Consider the following 20,629-nt stretch of genomic DNA (forward strand, 5'->3'; position numbering starts at 1 on the left):
TGATATGTTTTTATTTGAAAGAAGCTTGAGTTTAAAATACCATCTTAAAAATAGTTTATAACATTTGCAGAAATAGTAAAGTCTAAAACCCAATTTGAATTATTGGTTTCTTTAGTATGTCTTCCCCATGCTAATCTTTATTTAGTTGATTTTCTTCCCGTGGCAATTCAGGTGTTGTACAGCAAAAGCCTTACATTTACTTTCAACAAAATAAATTCAGACTTCCAATTTCTTCACACTCTCAAAAATTAATTATTTTTAAACTGACTTTTCTGAAGCCTGGACTTTGTTTGTAATTGACTGATTGCCTGAAAAGACACTTTCTTTAAGAGAAAAAGTAGTATAAATTAGTCAAGAAAGCACCTAAATTTAAGGTAAAAAGGTTTGTTTTCTTTTGGATAGCTCTCCATGAATAATGAAAAAGTTCTGTGAATTATAATTGCACTATGTGAATGCATCTACATCAACCATATGACCTAACTCAAGCGATGGGTTAACCAGCAAATGTATTTTCAAAGCCATGAACAAATCTAGCAGACGTCAGGTTACAGTTTTGAAAACAGGGGTATCCTCTGTGTGTATGTTTGATCTAGTGAGAAGACATTGACATGAGTCATCAGATCCAAACTAAATTACACAATTCACTGTTAGAATATGCTCATTAAGGCCAAAGACTTAAATGACAGAAACCTGTGTGATAAGTTTGATGAAAGCAATATGTCTGGCGACATTGCTCAAGCACAACTGTTTGAAAAAGTGATTTGTTGTTAGGTATTTATACAATCTCCCTAGCTAATGATGGGAAGAAAGAAAGAGAGTGGGAATACTGGAGGAGATAAATCTAAAAGACCTCCCAAATACTCAGAAGATCTTTCCCACATTTTGAAGTACAGCATTCCTGTAAAACATGCCTCAAAGAGATCAGGGATGTTTTCTTTGCTTGCAAGCCAAAATAACTGCTGTTAATTGTTTTACACCACCAGGGCTCTAGGTACCAACCCTTTGTATTGTGATTGCAACCTCCGTTGGCTTTCCGAGTGGGTGAAGGCAGGGTACAAAGAGCCAGGGATAGCCCGCTGCAGCGGGCCTGACGCCATGGTGGACAGGCTGCTGCTCACAACGCCGACTCACCACTTCCAGTGCAAAGGTAGGAGCAAGCTGGGAGGCCTTCTGTTCAGTCCTGTTGCTTTTCCTCATATACAGTGCTTTATTTTTATACTCTTGGAAGCTGTTCGGTTTTAAAGTGAGTTTGGGGGGGAGTTGGGTTTGGCTTTGGCTTTCATTTTCTGAACCATCACTTTACATTCAAGTTGCATTTTCAAGTGTTCTTCCACAAAGTGCAGTTAACTGCACCACTGGAAGGAAAACCAGCAAACCTCAGAAGAGTTAGTATTCCTGTTGCTCGCACCAGATTATATAATGGCAAGTTACCATATAGGATGTTGGTAGAACTTATCTGAGCAAATAAATTGGGCTGGGCCTTCTACCTACCCCAGAAAACTGGTAAAATAAGGGTTATTTTAAAAATATAGAGCACTAGTTATTATGTACATTTACTTGAAAACTGAGAAACAGAATTCTTCTGCAAAGCAAATATTTATCAAAAGTACATTTTCATTTGAAGATCTGGAAACAGTCCTCATCAGGTCTGTATCAGAACTGTAGATTATGGGAAACGTTTCTTGTCTGAATGCAGTGTACATTCATTCAGGGGAGGGTTGAGGTGCAGCTATTAACGATTAGGGCTAATCAGTGATAGGAGTATGCTGCATTAGAAAGCAGTTAGACAAATGACAAGGGGCACACTTGTTTGTGGATAAAGTCAGTAGCTTATTACTGACTGTAGATTAGGATATACTTGTATGTTCTTATTGTAAAAAAGGTTTTGGAGGTTCGCTTAGGTTACCAGTAAGTACGTGAAGATGGAGCTATATTTGTAGTGGAAAAGATGGGTCAGTAGCCTCTCTTAGAAATGAAAATAAGGGCATAAAGCCTGTTTTTGTGTCTCTCAGAGTGCCATGCACATTTACGGTACTGCTTGACAGCATGATTTTATAGAGGCTGAGATTAAACTGCTGAACAAACAAATGATGGTGTTGAGGTGGGTTTAGAAAACAGGTTCCCAAGCCTGAGCTGATTTTTATGTCCTTTCAAATATATTTTAATAACTGTAACCTTATAATTTAATTACTTTGAAATGTCAGTCTCAAAACTATCAGAACTCTGACTATAATTATCAGAACTACAGACTTCATAATAGTCTCTCAAATATGAAGTACAAATATACCCTAAATATCAAATAAAGTACTTGTTCACATATGGTGAAACAAAGAAAATGATCGTATTTACCTATTAAACAGGGTCTGAAAATTAATCCAGAAAGAGAAGCTAGATGATGCCTTCATTCTGAAACTGTGATATATCAATAGTTACACTCACTCTCTCTCAAAACTAAGCAAGCAACTCTTAGGCAAGAGACAAGTAAACCTCTGATCCAGACTATTAAAAACAGCTGTATGGTTTTTATGTAAATACTAGTTTGGTCCACTAGAAAGCTGATGGGCTTTCTGCTATCCCAATTGTCTCCATGGCTTACTTTATCTGAATAGAAAAGGAGAAAAAAAGTGTTGATTCGGAGGTGGTCTTTGGACAAGCAGAAACTGTGGATGGTTTGGACGAGTGGCAGTATACTCCAAGAAGGTCCAGGCCCTAGAAGAATTCACCTTTTCTCATCACAGTACATATGTTTTGAAAAAGAATGCATGATTTGGTAGTCTAACTGAACCCATTTCCCATGTGCATGTTTGAGATCCAATGCCTCGTGCTATTCTGTCTGGACATCGATGATGCTCTTTTATGGTAGAGCAACAGGATTTATTACAAGGTCAAGTGCAGGTTTACCCTTGGGTGGAGCCATGTGCGTGGCCTGTGGCAGGGTACAGTGTGGCTTCGGTTTGTCCTGCAGCTCCATCACCTTCTCATCGCTAAGCTGTAGCTGTGACTTGTGCCTGTCAGGAGAAGAACGAGACTGGGATGACGCGGTGTCCAAGGATATGTCTGTACTTCTTGCCTGCGTAGATTCAGTCCTAGCTCAAGTACTGCTAGCACGGAGCTCAGGGTGGGCTGAACCCTCTGTCCCCCTAAAACCCTGAGTTATTGCTGCAGAAGTCAGCCCATGCTGAGCTTGGTACTTTGAGATGCTTGTATAAAGGTAGTGCATAGATATCCTCTGTGACCTCCAGTAACTTTTACATTTTAAAAAAAGTAGAGTTTAACTTATTCTTGTTAAAATTATGGTTTTAGCCTGTGACTGAGCAGAAGGTTATGTCTCAGCAGAGCCAAGAAAATAAAAGTATGTAATGTGCAAGTCATGCAAACTCAGCTCTGCTTTTTATTAAATTGCCCTCCTAGTTATGCAGTAGAGGAAAGGAATGTGCTGGGCTGAGGGCATTTTGCTATGTGGATTTATAAATCAAATCCACAAGGGCAAACTGATGAACTACTTAACTGCTAGGAACTAACACTGTTCTTATTAGCTCCTACATTAATTAGCGTTGATCTATGCCATAGGAATAAATGGAAAATGTACGCATGTGTATTATGATATAAATAAATAACAGAACGAATTCTGGCTTAGTGACCTCTAAATCTAGAAGAGCAGCACTGCAGCCTGTCTCATGAGCTCTCTGAGGAGCTACCTTCGTATATTCTCCATATATTCTACCTTCAAGACAAAAGTAGCTCAGATGTGTCACATTCCACCCCCTGTCAGTGCCAGAAATTTAGAAGTTATTTTTTCTTGCTGTCCTAACTCCATGTATGGCATTTAGTTAGACATAAACACAAAGATAGAAGAGGACGACAACGATCTTTTGTTTCATTTTTTGGATTTGTTACTTCTCGTCTACTTTCTCCTCGTTATCGCATGTTGCACTCTGCAATCAACTGTGCCCCGTTAACAGACCGTTGCATGTTGCACTCCACAGTCAGCGGCCCTCATAACACCACCATCAGTATAGGATCAGGACATAGCCTTTACATTGCAGGTGCTTTTCAGCTGAGAGTCCTTGGCACACGTTTCTGTAATGTTCTTACCCCCTGTTGGTGCTGTGCAAGTATTCAAAGTTAATAATGAAGGTTTTTGTATCTCATACAGGACAGTCCAAAGCACATCCTTGACTGGAAGGGTTTTATTCATCCCTAGTTTTGGTAGCCTTCTAGAGCTCCACCTCTTCTGTAGCATCAAGTATAAGCTTCTTTTCTTCACTTTTGGATGTTTCACAATTTACTCCTCCTTATCATTTGTCATGCAATAACAGAAGCTCTGTGCCCACTTCTGATTAGCACAGGACCATTTTTAAGTTCTTTTAAAATGTATTTCCTTAAAAATGAAATAAAATTATTTTGGGGTCTTAACTGCCTGATATAATTTAAGCCCTGTTAAAATGTTAGGGTTTATTTTTTACATGTAAAAGCTGTCAACTTATTAATATTTGACATGTAGTCATTTCAAAATCACCATTTCTTTAACCGTAAATATAACTGTCTAAATTAGCTTTCTGTAAAATCTCAACAATAAAATATTGATTGACTTGAAAACCCAAATGTACTTAGTATTGTTTTGGTCTGTGTTCGTTTTCCTGCTCACCCACAAACATCACTAGTTCTCTGTAAGAGTTCTGTTAAAAAATGTGGTTTATTAAATGGCTTAAATACAGCCACGTGTATTCACCTGCATACATTTACATCTTTGCATATTTGTCTTTGTTGCATTTTGCTGAGATCGCTGAATGTTGATAATCATTCTTCTGGGCAGAACAGGAAGAAAATAAGTTTTGAACTCTGTTAAAATTAAGGATGGTAGAACACTTTGCACCTAAATATTCCCATAAGCCTCTAACTAAATCTTTCTTATGCATGTTTTTTATTTTTGCTGTTGCATCTGCACTTTCATTCTTGTTACCAGCCACAGAAATGTCATGTTATAGTTCCCTAGGGGTTGCTATTGCAGAATTTCCAGCACTGAGAGAAGGAAAAATTGCTGAAAGCCATATATATATAAGCCCACTCTCTGGAGATTCCCAACATGTTTTTTCAGAGCTGATGTTTGCATGTCCAGGAGAATATAAGCATCATTGAGACTTGCTTAGCACTTGATTTAAGTACTTAAATCCTCTCTGATCCCTGGGAATCCCATGCTGTTGTGTAAAGCTGCACCTGCAGCATGTGCATTTGTGCCAATGCAGGGTGAATACTGCATTAGGGAAAAATGTATGTGTGAGTACGGGAAGTATTAATTTTGTAATCCAGTTCTCTATTAATACACTGTGTTTTGCCTTTCCAGAGCCAGTAGATATCAGTGTTGTGTCCAAGTGTAACCCCTGCCTCTCCAATCCATGTAAGAACAATGGGACATGCAACAATGATCCAGTGGAGTTTTATCAGTGCACTTGCCATTTTGGCTTCAAGGTATGACTACAAATGAACTACATGAAAAGCAATAAAGCGTTCCCCATGCCTTCTGTTTTCTTAATTATTGTACCATGAGAAGTCAATTTTACAGGGAACTGAGCTCAAAAGATCCCTTACTCAAGCAGATTGTAGGTGACCTTTCAACTGTACCCTGCGACAAATCTTATCCTGTGCAATGGGAAAGGCATTTCTTTCTCTCTGCGCTGTGGCTATACAGATCATCCTGAGCAACTTGCTGTAGTTGACCCTGCTTTGAACAGGGTGGTTGGACTAGACGATCTCCAGAGGTCACTTCCAACCTTGGGCATTCTCGGATGCTCTGTTGTAGACATCCATATGAAATGGCAAGTTGCTTTTATCTTCCTTTTAATTTCTTTTCTTTTGCCAGAAACATGATAACCATTTCATAGGCTGCCAAGCCAAAGAGGAGGCAAATCAGATGAGAATTAAGGGCCAGTTTAGTCCACAGTGACAGAATGTTGATACCTGCTAGTTTACATCCATCTTACACAGACTGATTAGCAGAAAGGTGATAACTGATCAGACAGAACCACTAGCTCAGCTGTCTCTGCCTTCTAAGCCCTAATGTCCATAGAGGGATCTGCAAATGTGGAATCCTGTAGATGCCAAGCATTGTGAGCATGCAGTGTCAGTATCTTGATAACACCTTTTAAAATCGGAAAATCATGTCATTGAGCAATGCAGTTTCTTCAGGAGTGATGTATAACTCCCATTGTTAACACTGCATCATGAGAACTTAAAGCTACCAAGACTTTGTTTCAGAGTTGATATAACTGGAATCCTAGCTCAGTAGTCAGTAGCTGAAGGATTACGTATAAGTGATAAGTGAGGCATATGATCTGTTCACAGCCGGGATGGGGATCGGATGTTACAGCCAAAGAAGTAGGTTGTATCCTGTAGACTGTGATTTTATTTGCCTCATTGGATATTTCTTACGGAGTCTTGGTCAGTTGAAGCAGATGCTCATAAAACACAGAGTAATAAGAACTTTAGGGAAAAAAATGAAGGGCAAAAACAGACATACATGTGGGAAGTAAGCACAAGTATCCATGTCTTACATTTCAGGTAAGATTTAGGAATTAGTTGGTTCTGATATCACTATTTCCCTTCTCTGTTTGCCTAGGATACATCCCAGGTGGTAACAGAGTAATGGTGGTAGATCCCTGAAACATTGGAAAAGGGAGGATGTAAAGCTCATTTCTTCTATTTCACCACAGTGCCCCCACGCCTAGTACTCAAGTGTAATAACAATTCTCCTAAATAATTGAAAAAAAATTGGAAATTTCCTCTCATTAAAAATCCTTCTACCCATTAGCATATCAACCAGCAGCTTTTCTAGGACCACATTGTCAAAAATTCATTTAACTGAAACTAACCACTTGGTAACAATTGATTTGTCTTTGCAATGCGGGAAACTGTGGCTGTTTATTTCCTCAGGTTAATAGAAGAACAGTCATTTTAATTTGATGTTTAACATAAACTAGGTTGAATTCTTCAGAAGGGACTAGGTGACTGTTAGGATAACTTGAAAAGTAAACACTTTCAAAACTAGCAGGAGAATTCATAAATCTTTGTATATGCCTTACTGCATAAGGCATATATCGTGGAACAGGTATCAAGGTTATTCAAAGCAGAAATTTGTTCGTTATGAGCATATCTTTTTTTGCCCTTAGGTTTTTGCTTGTTGGGTTGGCTGGTTTTTACATTATTTCTGTATTAGCAAATGTACTAATATATACATGTATTTATATGGCTAGAAGACATGTTTACAAAGGGAGGATTTATTAACAAGAAAATAATCAAGAATAATCCTCTAGTTATATTAGCAATCACTTTCTAGTGTGCATTAGACCTCATTATGCAGTGTTTTGCTTAGAAAGGTTTTGATAAACTCTTGAAATGACTCAGTTTAAACATCTCACAGAGCATCCAGCTTTTCTCCTTTCTCACACACTTTCTCAGGTAACATTCAGTGTGTGAAGGCAAAACCTAAAACCACTTGTGAGCTTGTAAGCACCAAGATGTCATCCAAGCATGGCAAAGAGCAAACAGACCCAGGCATGGCACTTAGAGCAGAGTTTAAAAATACTGACTGGATAACAGTACAGGGAGAATTGGTGGAAATTTAATAAGCCAAGAAGAACTGTGTGTCTTTACCACAGGTTTTTGAATAAAAATGAAATATGACAGGTCCAAATGCAAACCATATGAAAGGACCACTCTATCTACCATGCAGTTCTCCACCAGAGATTCATGCTAATTCAATAACAATACCTTGCTTCCTTCTCACCAGCCAGCACCAAACAGCTCTATCCATCTGGAAGCTATTTCCCAGACCTTGATAAATTGTCCTAAATCTGCCCTCTCAGCATTTGTTTTTCCTTGTTTGATGTAGGTTTGAAAAAATCCTGTGTGGAAGAGTGCATCAATAAAGTGAAAAACCCACCCTTTTTTCAAATGTAAGCTCATTCAAATAAGCTGACGACTTTATAATCTTCCCTGGAAAGGGACAGTTACAGACCCCTTTCTGGGGTTCCTATGCTCATGCTAGCCTTCGGGGAAAAAAACAGTGAGCCAACTAGCAGAAAGCCACCTAAGTTACCAGTGGCCAAACTGGTGTCTGATGGAATTGGGAACTTCCACCAGTTAACTCCAGTTGCAAAAGCCTATAGCCTTATTTTTCATTACCACACTGATGATGACTCAATCTCTTATTTTTCATATCACAAAAATGTTTTTGCTCTTGAATGTATACCTTATGGGGCTTTTAGCAATGTGTAATGCTGCCCATGATGGGTTCGAGTAAACTTAAAAGTGAGATAACTCATGGACCACCTGAGCTGAGAGGCCAGTGGGCTGAGCAGTTGTATTTGATGAGGACAGAAATACAGATTGCTCACTTAGGAATGGAGGCGGCTACGTGCTGATAGCTATCTTTGCTGCAGCTCTTTCCTTAAAATGGGTGATGAATGTGTTTGCTATACATAAGCCATGGTTGAAACAGTGCTTTTGTGGTTGTTCTTTGGGGACAAAGCCCCAAAGACAGTGGGAGATGGTGTAAGAGTGCCACCCACGGCAACTGGCGGGCTGCAGAAGCCTGAGCTCCAGGGTGCCACCAGTGCTGGCAGGAAATGTCTCTTAATGTTATGAAACTTGTGTTTTCATATTAAACACAGACATAGGTGTAATTATCCAGCAGGGGTTTTTTTCTCTTCTCCATAACATTCTTTGAAAGATTATTTAAATATGTGTGGTTTAGATTGTGAAGTATGATTACAAGTAGAGAAACTAGGCTTTCTTCTGCTTTAAATGCTGCTGGCCACCTGCAGTGCAAGTGTGTGTGAGTGCAGCCGGTGGCTGGTAAATAGATAACAGTACCATGCTAATTCATTTATCCTGCAGAGCGTGTGGCTTTTATGTATTCCCATTGATATTATAAAATCGAGTCTATGGATGTTAGAATTCAAGAGAATAATCAAACTTGCAATCAATAAGCCATTGAGGAAGGATTTACTTGAATAGCTGTAGTAAAAACTAAGGTGAGTGAAAAAAACACTAAGTGTATTTTGTTGTTGCTGTATTCTGAAAACGCCCTTTTGGATTTTTTGGCTGATTTTTGTGTCTTTCATACTTTTTTTCTTACAACTGAGGTAACAACAAATGAAGGAGAATAGTTATCTTTTTTTCCAAATAGAGTTATTTGTAGAACTGGGGAGAGAGCGTTTAAAATACATCTGTGTTTTATCTAAAATGGAAGAACACTGCCAACCTGGAATATGAAATGCACTACCTGCCTAGGCATCACCGCAGCCTCTTTGGGTGCTCAGATAAATGGGAGCCTGAGCTGTTGGGATGTGGGATGTTTGTCAGCTCTGGGTTCTGCTGTTACCAAAAGCTGTCTGAAATGGGAAGTGAAGATAGGTAAAATTAGTACAGCACATATCCCACACTTCAGGCAGCAGATGCTGATGTGTGTCTGTGGTCGAGTTCCTCTGTAAATTTTATCCAACTCTATTCACCTCCCTGTTGAGTTCAGCCAGTGCCCTGACTTTTCTAGCAGCACTGCAGTATCTTGAGGGTTCAAGCAATTTCACCAGTCATCCAGAATGACAGATACAATTGGAAAAATCCCGGGTAAAGCTCTTGGGCTTTCGAGAGACGGTATTATTTGCAGCCAGACTCTTGTGGTGGGAGGCATTATAGTGAAGCCAGAATGATATTTAGTGAGGAAGCTGGCTCCAAAGTTCTACTAGAAATTTGGCTCTTCCTCCTCCCTGCCCCCCGTGCCAGGTTTTTGTCCCTGGAAACAGGGTTAGAAATTGAGAATCTCAGAGCAGAGTGTCTCTGGGATATGTGGGATTTGTGTCTACCATGCTGTACAGAGATACAACTAATGTGCCAGCACCTAAGCAGATAGATGTAGCTGAGCAGAAGCTGTGACTGCTCAGCACAGGGCTAATAAGCAGGTTATACCAGTACAGACCCCGTACCATTGGCAGGGACTCAGTGCTTCACTGACTGTATCGTTCACTCACGCACATGGCCTTGCATTTGCTTGGAGCACAGGCAAATGAAGTTTGCTGTATTTGCACTTTGCCATGTAGATCTACTTCTGTAGCATTACATGAATAATCTGTCAGAGCCCTAGTATAATGGCTGTTTTGAGGAGTATTCAACACAGAACTGATCCTAAAATGTAGATATGGTAGTGTTTGCTCATGTACAGATATTCTGGCCAGCTCTTACAGCTCAAGGCTGAGACAGTGCAAGTTTATTCCAATGGGCCAGTTTCACAGTTACGCTGATTTGGGTGGGGTTATATGAATGTAACCAAGTGTAGAGTTTGGCTGCTGATGCATGCCAGCTGTGTGAGAGTCCGTGCCTAGTTTGTGAGGCTAATACTGGTTGGAAATGTAACTCCGTGCTTTTGTTTCTTTGGATCTATTAACATATGCATATAAGTCCCCATATACATCATTCAGTGCACAAATAAATCCCTGAGCTGGAATTGCAAAAGGAGGAGAAACTGGAAGGAGCTCTTAAACCAGCCTGCCCTCTTCCATGTGAGACAGGAGAGCAAACATCTCTGCCTTCACGTGTTACTCTGTCTTGGCCTCTTTCCTCTCCCAGTGTCAGGGTCGGGGGGACAGGCAGTGGAATGTAAGCTCAATGCCAAGTTTTCATATAAAGAAATCAGTGCAGCAAAATACTGTTTGTGTGAGGTGGTTCTGCCTTGAACTTTCATTCTAATAAATTTTCCTGGAGCGTGTGTTTATGTGATCTGGGGTGTTTTATTTTTTGTTTGTTTGTTTTAACCATACTGAAAATACTTATTAATGGATGTTGAAGAAGAATTTTCCACTCTTAGTAAAGTAAAGCAGAAAGCCTTTAGGGATGAGAGGTAATGGGTGGCCACGTAAAATGAGTAGACCTATATTTATGTATGGATTTTTAGGGCAAACACCACTGTCAGCAGTAGGTAGTTATAATTTCATATAATGCTCCTAGGGCAGAAAAAACTGCAGAAATCACAATATTTTCCTGTGTATGCTTATTCCATAAAATTTAACATGCATCAGTCAGACTTGTGTTTCTTTCTTTTTGCCCTTTCTGTTATAGCAGGTCTAAAGAAAATGGAGATTTTCATCTAGAAGAGCATTAAAATGAAAGGCTTAAGGAAGGATTACCGCCACAGTTGCTGGCTGAAGGTAGTGAGGCATGCATACACCCACCACAAGCCCTGTAAAAAACATAGTAATGTATTGTGGCATGCCCTAATGAGGGCTTTTAACAATAAAGCCAGCTCTGAAGAAGTATTTCCATTTTTGTTAGGCCAACAAGGAAGCAGATGTTGAGCAGCTTTAGGCATTTGCTGTGTTTGTTCAGTGCTGCATCAGGAGAAGTAGCTGAGCAGTTAAGGTGAATAGTAAGCCATACCCACAGGTGGGCACCGTCATATTCATTCTTTTGTCAATGTGAATTATTACCCCCCACTTTGTTTTTACTGCTGTTTTTCTAGTCTAGTTCTAAATGCCTTAAGAGACCAGACTTCCAATCTTTCTTTTCCCAGGGTAAAGGAGAAGTTTTTATTGGCATTGAGTCTGAATTTCAGGCTCTTGTTCTTATGTTTGCCTGGTCCTATTACACTAAATAATAATTTTTCTTCCTCTGTGGTTTGTCTGTCTTTCAGGTGATTGCTGATTGCTATAACTGTGCTTAATCAAGTTCTGTTTAACCAGCTCTTAATTTTTTACATCCCACCATTTCTGCATAATTGAATCAGTTGAAGTAGTTGGTCACAGCTGAAAATCCGTATTGTTAGATTTTCTTGTGATTGTCATCTATTATCCTTGAGGCTTTCTTGGCATTGACCGTACTTGATGATATGGCTTCTGGGTTTCTTTTGTTGTCCAAGAACATGAACAGAGATTGTCCTAGGAGGTTAATTGCCTTATTTTCCCCTTTCCTTTGGGGATGATGGAATTGGTGAAGTTGCTGTAAGCAGGCTAAGCTGAAAAGAAAACTTTCTCATGTGTGAGTAGACTCTCGCCTGTTAACAGAAGTGATATAATGCCAGACTAGCTGGAGAATTAGTAGATTACTGCTTAGGGGTAAGTGCACACACACCACAGGGAAAGTTGTACCAAAGCTCTCTGCACTCCATTGCTGACAGTGTCAGGCTCCAACGCTGAGGTGGTGCCGGGCAGACGCCTGTCTCCATGGCCCCCTGCGGGTCCCCTCCTCGTACTTCTGAGCGCCTCTGAAATAAATGTTGTGCTCTTGCTCATTATCGTAGTGGGCATGTTTGATTTCTTTAGTAGTCTGAAGAATTCATTTGCATGTTTGATTCTGAAAACATTGCTGCCTGCCTGGGTTACCTGTCCCAGTTCAACCCCCTCTCAAATTGCAGCCTTGGTTTGTGCCAGGAAGGATTGCTGGTATTTCTGAACTGGCAGCTCTTGTAGGGGAAGTGTTACAGAGCTTCCACAAGCAAAACAGATTATACTGGCATTTTTGCTGATACGACGTGTATTTTACTGTGAGACCTTTTATCAGTACAGAACTGTTCCAAACCAAAAGCCTGCATTCTTAACAGACATGGATACACCAGCAAAAGTTTCTTCAAATGGACTGTGACTCTTCCAGCATCTTTAGCTCTATTTATTTCAGAAATCTAATGAGTTCTTTGGAGGGACTTTTTAATCACATAAGCCCTGCCTCATGTTAGGTTTCACTGGGTTCCTGCATATAGTTTGTCCCTCCCGTCTCGTGGAGGCTTTGTTCAATAGCTTGAGTGTTAGGCATAGGTTAATTGCCTTGAGCAGTAAGTTTAAAACACAGCAGTTAGATTTCTTTTATTTCTTATTAATAAGAAGAATTGTGTTTTCTATACAAATACCCAGTCTTTAGAACTTTCTCTACAGTTTTCACATTAAGGAGGAGGCACTGGCTTTTGATAGCCTGAGAGGGAAAGTTTTGTTGTCACTGCAATATGTATTTTAAAATAAATAGTCCCTTAAGTGTTTTGAAGGTACTGAAAACATTATTCTCATTCATGAATATTGGTTGAATTAGAGACTACATGTAAAATATTCAATTTTATTCAATTTTCACATCAAATATTTGGGGTTGGATTTCATGTACAGAGGCAACCCTGGGCAAAATCAACTATTTTCAGTGTCCCTAATTTTCTTCTACATCTCCCAAAATATTCACACAGTGATCTGTATCAGCCAGTTGATCAGGTAACCTTGGAAGCTCTAGAACACCTGCCCCATCCAGTTTGGCACCTCTGGACTCAGTTCAGATATGTGCTACGTGAATTGACTCTGTGATGGATTAATGGCATATCTTCTGTCATTGATTAAAAGCCCAAAAGACCATTGAAACCCAAAGTGCTTATGTAAGGAGAGGTTTAGAAGGACAATCAGGATTTACATGGTAATGAATATAATTGCAAAATAAACCTCAGATGTCCACTGAGAATTAAATTTCATACTTGTGGGAGAAGAACTAGGGTTTTTAAAAAATAATATGATGAATCCTTACACTTTGACTTTGACGGGCATATTCTTGATTACTAGCTACAGAGGTAATGGAAGGTGTATTATACACTGGAGGATCATAAATCTTTCTGATTTAAATAAAATGAGGCTTAAGAGAGCAGAGTTCGCCTAATTTGGTATAAATTGACAATTGTGATTTATTAACAAGGACAAGGAAGTCACTAAAAAGTGCTGCTGCCATGCCCAATTATTGTTTAATCAGGTGCCAAATGAAGCTAGACTGGCATAGAAGATAACTATACAGTGCTGAACATGGTGAAGTATAAATAACTATTATCTGTATTTTTACTTCAGACACTAACACTGTGAAAGTTTTCAGAGGGAGTTAAATCAGCCAAATGGCAGGTGGAGGGCAGCAACAAAAACAATATCAATGTATCTTCTTTTCATAATCTAGCTTCTATGCCATTTAGCAAATATTATTTCTCATGATGCTTGTGAGCAGCGGGCAACTTTTTTTTTTATTGTTTTGTTGACGTAAGTATAGCTGTATAAACAATGATATTGACCTAAAAAAAGAAATCGGAATTGTCTAGGTAAATTCAAATTTATTTTAAAACTTTTTTCAAAACTAGAAATGGATGAAAGTAATTACTTTTTCATGTTAAATTAATTGGCTTGTAAACAGCAATCCTCAGAAACTATATTTTTGTTACCCCATTGGGACAGATGACTAAAGAGAAATAGTTAATTCTTCACCACTGTGAGTACCCTAACCTAGAGGCATCCATGGCGTGGATGTCTGTAGCAAGGTCTGCATTCAGAAGGAGGAGTCACAGCATTTTTGTGAACAACAGATGATCAAAATCTTTCAACTTCCACCTGGCAATCTAAAAGCAATCTGATCCAAAATTACTGTGATATCATCCATGCCTTGCCAAATAATTTGTATATATGCCTAAGCAGATGGATCTAACATACACCCTGCCAGCTCTTGTAGTTGTTTGACCTTGCCAATGAGCGTCATCTACATCTTTTCCAGATTGAGGCTTAGCCATTATGTCCATGGCCAGAAAGAGCGTAAACAAGGAAACAGTATCACCTGGATCTGCTGAAGAGCTTCAGACTACTGTATATAGATATCAGTGTGTAAGCTGGCTACATATATCTTAATATCAGTGCACTCAATTAGGAAATCAGTTTCAAATGGTTCTGTTGGTAAAATAACAGAGTAATTCCCAATGCCGTATTTTTTAGCCCTTCCTGCAAAAGAATTTAGATTCATTTTATATTTTAAAGCTAGTTTCATTCTTCACCCAGTTTGCAGCATCTCTAATTATTTGATAAGTAAGTATTCCCTTCACAAAGCTGAGTCACTGTGTTTGTAGCGATCGCTGAGGTGTCCATCAAGTCCTTCATGCTGCAATTAGCATAAGATGGCATGCTAACTTTCATAACTTGCTTTAAGATTTGCAGTACATGTAAAGCTTTTCCTTGTCATGATCTCATTATAGCAAATAGTGGCTTTCTTTGCAATGAAAGGCTCTGAAATACACAATCGTGCATAGAACCTGAGAGAATTTTTCCTATCAAATTTGTAACTGGGTGTATTAGCTGTGTAGCTGAATTCATGGCATAGTGTTTCCTTGGTCAATTATGCAAAATTCTTCTTGTTTCTCCTTTGTATTTATGGCTGCTAAATATATTTATTACAGGGAAACTGCTGAATACCTCATTCTTATTTCCTAGCTTAATTTTCTAGTGGAATTGAGGTTTATGTGATAAAACTTTGTTCGTGAGACATCTCTTTCCCTTCCTGGCCTGGGAATAGTTCAATTTACTCTCCGATTTTGACTATTTATAACCAGAGGCATAAAGGTTTCAAATGATGAACAAAGACACTGGGAAAGAGGCCACTAAGTAAAAGACTGTAGCATCAGTTCATACCTTATTGGATAGCTGTATGCCATAACTTCAGGAAAACCTTTGATTGTAGTTCTCACTTTACTAAGCAAGAAAGAAGAAAAACTCAAGTAAAAAATCCCTTCAAGAGTTCAGACTGTGCTGAGTGTCTGTGTTTTCTATTTTTTCTGGATGCTTTTTCCTCCTCTCCTCTCATCCCATCTCATCTCATTCTTTTATATGAAGCATCAGGAATCATGACTTGTTTACACACCACATTTAGCCCTTCACTCTATTAGACCTTTGCAGGTCTGAATATACGAACGAGTCCCACTGGCACATGCAGATGTAGTTTTTACACACAAGCAATCAGCATATGTCAGAATTGTTCAGAAAACTGTGTTTCATAAAATACTTCCCAAGCTGTGTGGAAGCAGAGCAAAGCTACACACAGTGGCTGTAAGTGTCCATTTTTTCTTAATTTCACAACATTAGGAGGTTAAAAATTTAAAGCTGGCAGATAACTTGTAAGTTTGAATAACATACCTGAACACACTCATAAAACACAGTGCACTTCTCAGTTTATCTTTCTGTGAATTTTCCTTCAAGCCTATCATGAACTGGAAGATTTAGTTAGCCTTTTCCCTTGACGTAATGATTGCTTATTAACTTCTGACCAGAACACCCATAAGGCAAGTGCATTAACGTTTGTGAGACAGAGTTGGATGTGGATGCATTGCTTCCACTATTAGCAATGTAAAGGACTAGGTTTGCAGTACAGTATCTTTGTAGCTGATAATTTTGTCTGTTTTCCGTAAAAGTTTTAGCTGTATTTAGAACTTGATAATTAAGTTATGAAAACTTCCTAGTTCTTAATTTAAAGTCTCTATCAACTATATTTGTCTTCGTCTAGTATTTTTACTAAACACATGAACACTACCATCTGTTCTCTACATATACCATCTAAATAAAATTTATTATGAACATGTTGTTTATTGTTAACAACTCGAATAAACTTTGGTATTTCTTTTGTATAGCTCATTTTTCCAGCATACTTTAAAACATTGTAGTTGATGAACAAGGCTGTAATTAGCTGGACAGAGGTCTCCCTATTCACAAACCATTGAAGTTGGATAGACTTCTGCCTGTCTGCAGGTGTCTTCATCACTGGCTGGATCATGTTTCTACTGCAGTCAGCAATGATGGTTTTATACAGCAAAAGGTTTCTACCTTGTGCCTGTGGCAAGCTCCATGCTGCCACCTCTTATCTGTGCCCGCTGCTGTTAGAAATGGGTGAAGAATCACACTAAAATGGACAGAGGTCAAATCTCAGCCATGCGATCTTGAATGAAGCTTTCAGTCTCCATAGCCAATACTAATTTGTGAAAATTAATTAAAAAAAAAAAAATTGCAGTGCTTGAAACAGTGTCAAAGCAAATGAGTGCTTTTTTTATTGTATTATCTTTTGTTCTTCCTGCTGAGGTCCTTATTAGTTTTTGCTACTTGTTCTTGGGTGTTTAACTAATCATGATGTAATGTTTTCCAGTATTGGATACTTGTAAAGGCTAGAATTTGGCACAGCAGTACTGAGGAACAGCTTGTATATACACTAATGCCCAATACAGTTAATTACTGTTGAGTATGAAATAAAGAACTGACACTTTCTAAGTACGGTGGATAGTTTCTGTTCTCATTCAATGAAATATGGAGCTGGAGCAGCCAAGATAAAATCTGGACCAGCTGAGGTACTTCAGATTTAAAAAGGCAGCTGGACTCTGAACATATATGTCTTCTGATTAGTTGCAGAAATTTTATGTTTCAACACCTAATCCTTTCCTCTTCTACAGAAAATGAGAGAAATTACACAAACATGTTTTGGATCTCATGCTTTCCTATCAGACTAGACAAAAATTTATTGCAGCTTAAAAAAGCTCTAGAAATAAAATATTACACACAGAGGGACCTTCATCCTCTTTCTGTGAATTGCTGAGAGAGTCATATCTTCTTGCCCGTCCTTGAAACAAAGTCTGCACCGCTTTTTCTGATCCAGACTTCATTAAAAGGCTCTTTAGTCTTGAAGCAAATATACAATATTCTCCTTTGTAACAATAGTTCTTCCAGGGAATGTAATTCAAAGAGTTTTTCCCAATTCACAGATAAATTAATTTTAGTGATGCTTGACAGCAATTCCATTTTTTCCAGTAAGAACAGTCTTACTGTAAATTGAGACTAGAGAATTGCATTATTCATTTGAAAGATGTTTCTAGAATGTCTTCAGGCTCTTCTGGGTAGTGACAGTCTTATACAGAAATAAAATGGCCTTGCTTTGCTGTAGATTTATTAGTACCAGTATTTCCTGCAGCTTCCCTCCTTTCAGAATTCTTTGTTCTTCATAGTCTTCTGTGTTAGAGAAATTGTACTTGTTTTGTGGGCTCTCAATGTGCTGTTGATAAAGTCAGCTCAGAGAAGATAATCCTCAGAGAAGGATTAAGTGCTGTTTGCCCATTTATTACAATGAGTAAACTGAGTCAGAGAGACTCTAATTTTCCTAAAGCCACATAGCAACTTAGTGTTGTAATTAAGTCTGATTCAGCAGCACATACTAAGCGGTTTCCATGGTGCCTGAGGCCCAAGAAGCCAATAATTCAGCCATGTTCTGTACGGAAATGAGAGCTGAGTCTAAGTCATGAGAAATTTCATGTGCCAGTGAGAGAGACTGAAAATGCCTTGCTCTCATTTTAACATTTATCTTTATTAAATTTTTACAAGAACATCCAAAATAATCTGAGTAATTACAGTAGAAGTGATGGGACTGTTTTACACGGTGTTCAACTGTGACGAAAACCTTCAGAAAAACAGATGCTGTGGTTTCTGCTTTACTTCTTGCTGTGCTTAGCTGCACAGGGTTTAGTATTTTAGTGATACAGGGATGAAGAGTTCATGTGAAACAGAAGTAGCTGACATTAGTGAACTATCTATAAAACAGTCCATTCTTCAGGGACACTGGAAAAGTATTTGTGATCTTAGAAATATAAAAAATGGCATCTTCCAGCTTCACTAGGATAATGTGGTAAACACACAGGATTCACAACACAGATGGACAAAACACAGGCAATGTTGCAGAAGGGTGGCAGCGGATTAGTGTTAATGCTGCATGGCTCGCATCCGTGAAGTGCTGCGGACCACATGGTGCCAAAATAAAACCTGCATGAGCTTCCCTCGGCGCTTTCCCAATTCTTCCCTGAGACATTTGGGGGCTCAGGATTTCAGATGGAGAAGGACAGGCTGTTTGGCAAATGCAGCATGGATGAAGCAGAAACCCTCTCTGCCAGGTCTTGGGTGAGGTCTTCGCATGCTGCCTGCACTGCTGTCTTGGGGGAATGAACTCACAGAGAGGCAGGGGGTTGGCCAGGTCTTCCTGTTGTTCTTTGGAAATGTTTCTCTCCTGATTCAACCAAGGAAATGGATGTCCCTGTTCCCTTGGTTTTGCACAAATTTTAAAGTGCAAAGCTGCTGCTCCTTTCTCTGGGGAACACTGGGGACAGAGCCTCAAGAAATACAGCTTTGTCTCCCATTTCTGTAACAAAGCTCCTCTATGGTGTTGGACAAAAATATAATTACTGTGTGTCTCATTCTTCTCACAGCACAATGGCAGTATGTCCTACCTGAAAAAATACTGAAGATTTCAGTAGTATTTGGAGGACTGAACTGTATGACATGTGAATGGGAGAGCCTAGCACCATGAGTGGACAGACCAGAGCAGATTAACTCTGTAGAAAAGTTCACACTTATAAATTGGTTTGGGTTTTTTAATGCCTTCATTAGGCTTAATTGAGACTGCACCAATTTCAGGATAAGCACTCCAGAGACAGATTAAGATTGCTACTATTATTTATACAGTACTTAAAGCATGAATGGAGCTTGAGCTGTCACAGAACCAGCACGGTCCTTGTCCTGCTGGCTTGTCACCTCCAGGCTGGGCACACTGCTGGAAATGGACACACCAGTCAAGAGCTGTGCATGAACTTCTGATCAATGTAGGATGTAAGAGAGAGGTGGGCAATGATGAAAAAGGGTTAGAAAGATGTGACTAGCCTATTTGTTCTTCACTCAAGAGTGAGATTTCCCAAGCAGATATGCAGCCAGAGACAAACTGATCAAACCCATCCTGGTGTGGTTCTCCTGAGAAATCTGTTCCTTTATAATGCACAAAACCATGTAGTCTCGATTCAGGGAGCAGATAGGTTCTTTTGAAAAAAAGGTAGGGAATATTTTCCTTGTTGAGAGCTAAATAAGCCTTTCAAACAACTTTGATATAAGAACATGAGAAATGCCATAATGGGTCTGTAGTGCTTTTACTGCAGCATTCTGTCTCTCAGGGCTGCAGCAGCAAATCTTTACTGTTTGAGAAGAGTACACAAGCCTGCCACCACTTCTCCAGTTCTCCCAGTGCTCACCAGCATCCAACTAGGTATGCTGATGTCTGCCTATTGCCTTTCATATCTGGTTTGGATCTATTGTACGTTAATTTCTCTAATGACTTTTATACTATCTGACTTCATAGAATCATAGAATCGTTTAGGTTGGAAAAGACGTTCAAGATCATCGAGTCCAACCATCAACGATAACCACTAAACCATGTCCTGAAGTGCCTTGTCTACGTGCTTTTTGAATACTCCAGGGGTGGTGACTCAACCGCTTCCCTGGGCAGCCTGTTCCAATACCTGACAACCCTTTCAGTAAAGAAATTTTTCCTAATATCCAATCTAAAACCTCCCCTGCCACAACTTGAGGCCATTTCCTCTCGTCCTATCTCCAGCCACCTGACAGAAGAGACCAGCACCCACCTCAGTACAACCCCCTTTCAGGTGGTTGTAGAGAGCGATAAGGTCTCCCCTCAGCCTCCTTTTCTCCAGACTAAACAGCCCCAGCTCCCTCAGCCGCTCCTCATAAGACTTGTGCTCCAGGCCCCTCACCAGCTTGGTTGCCCTTCTCTGGACATGTTCCAGCACCTCAATGTCTTTCCTGTAGTGAGAGGCCCAAAACTGAACACAGGACTCTAGGGGCGGCCTCACCAGTGTCTCACAACCTCCTGTGGCAAAAACATCCCAGAAGCTCATACTTTGGAAGAAGCATTTTCTTTTATCTGTATTAAGCTCATCTTCTAACATCAGTAAGTGTTCCTCTACCGCTGAGGAATTTAGTGTGTGACAAATTCTGCATTCACC

The 20,629-nt window shown here is 39.4% G+C and overlaps 1 protein-coding gene across 5 annotated transcripts in view; it reads left to right on the forward strand.

Moving 5' to 3' along the window:
- The window catches only part of SLIT3 (slit guidance ligand 3), a 535,954-nt gene that overhangs the window by 450,629 nt on the left and 64,696 nt on the right, over positions 1-20,629 (forward strand). For all 5 annotated transcript variants that reach the window (XM_069773165.1, XM_069773166.1, XM_069773167.1 and 2 more), the window contains 2 exons: positions 984-1,147; positions 5,345-5,469. In XM_069773165.1, the coding sequence (XP_069629266.1) occupies positions 984-1,147; positions 5,345-5,469 (289 nt within the window). The remainder of the gene's footprint in view (positions 1-983; positions 1,148-5,344; positions 5,470-20,629) is intronic.

Source organism: Haliaeetus albicilla, chromosome 27, assembly GCF_947461875.1.
Source record: "Haliaeetus albicilla chromosome 27, bHalAlb1.1, whole genome shotgun sequence".
Lineage (NCBI taxonomy): Eukaryota > Metazoa > Chordata > Aves > Accipitriformes > Accipitridae > Haliaeetus > Haliaeetus albicilla.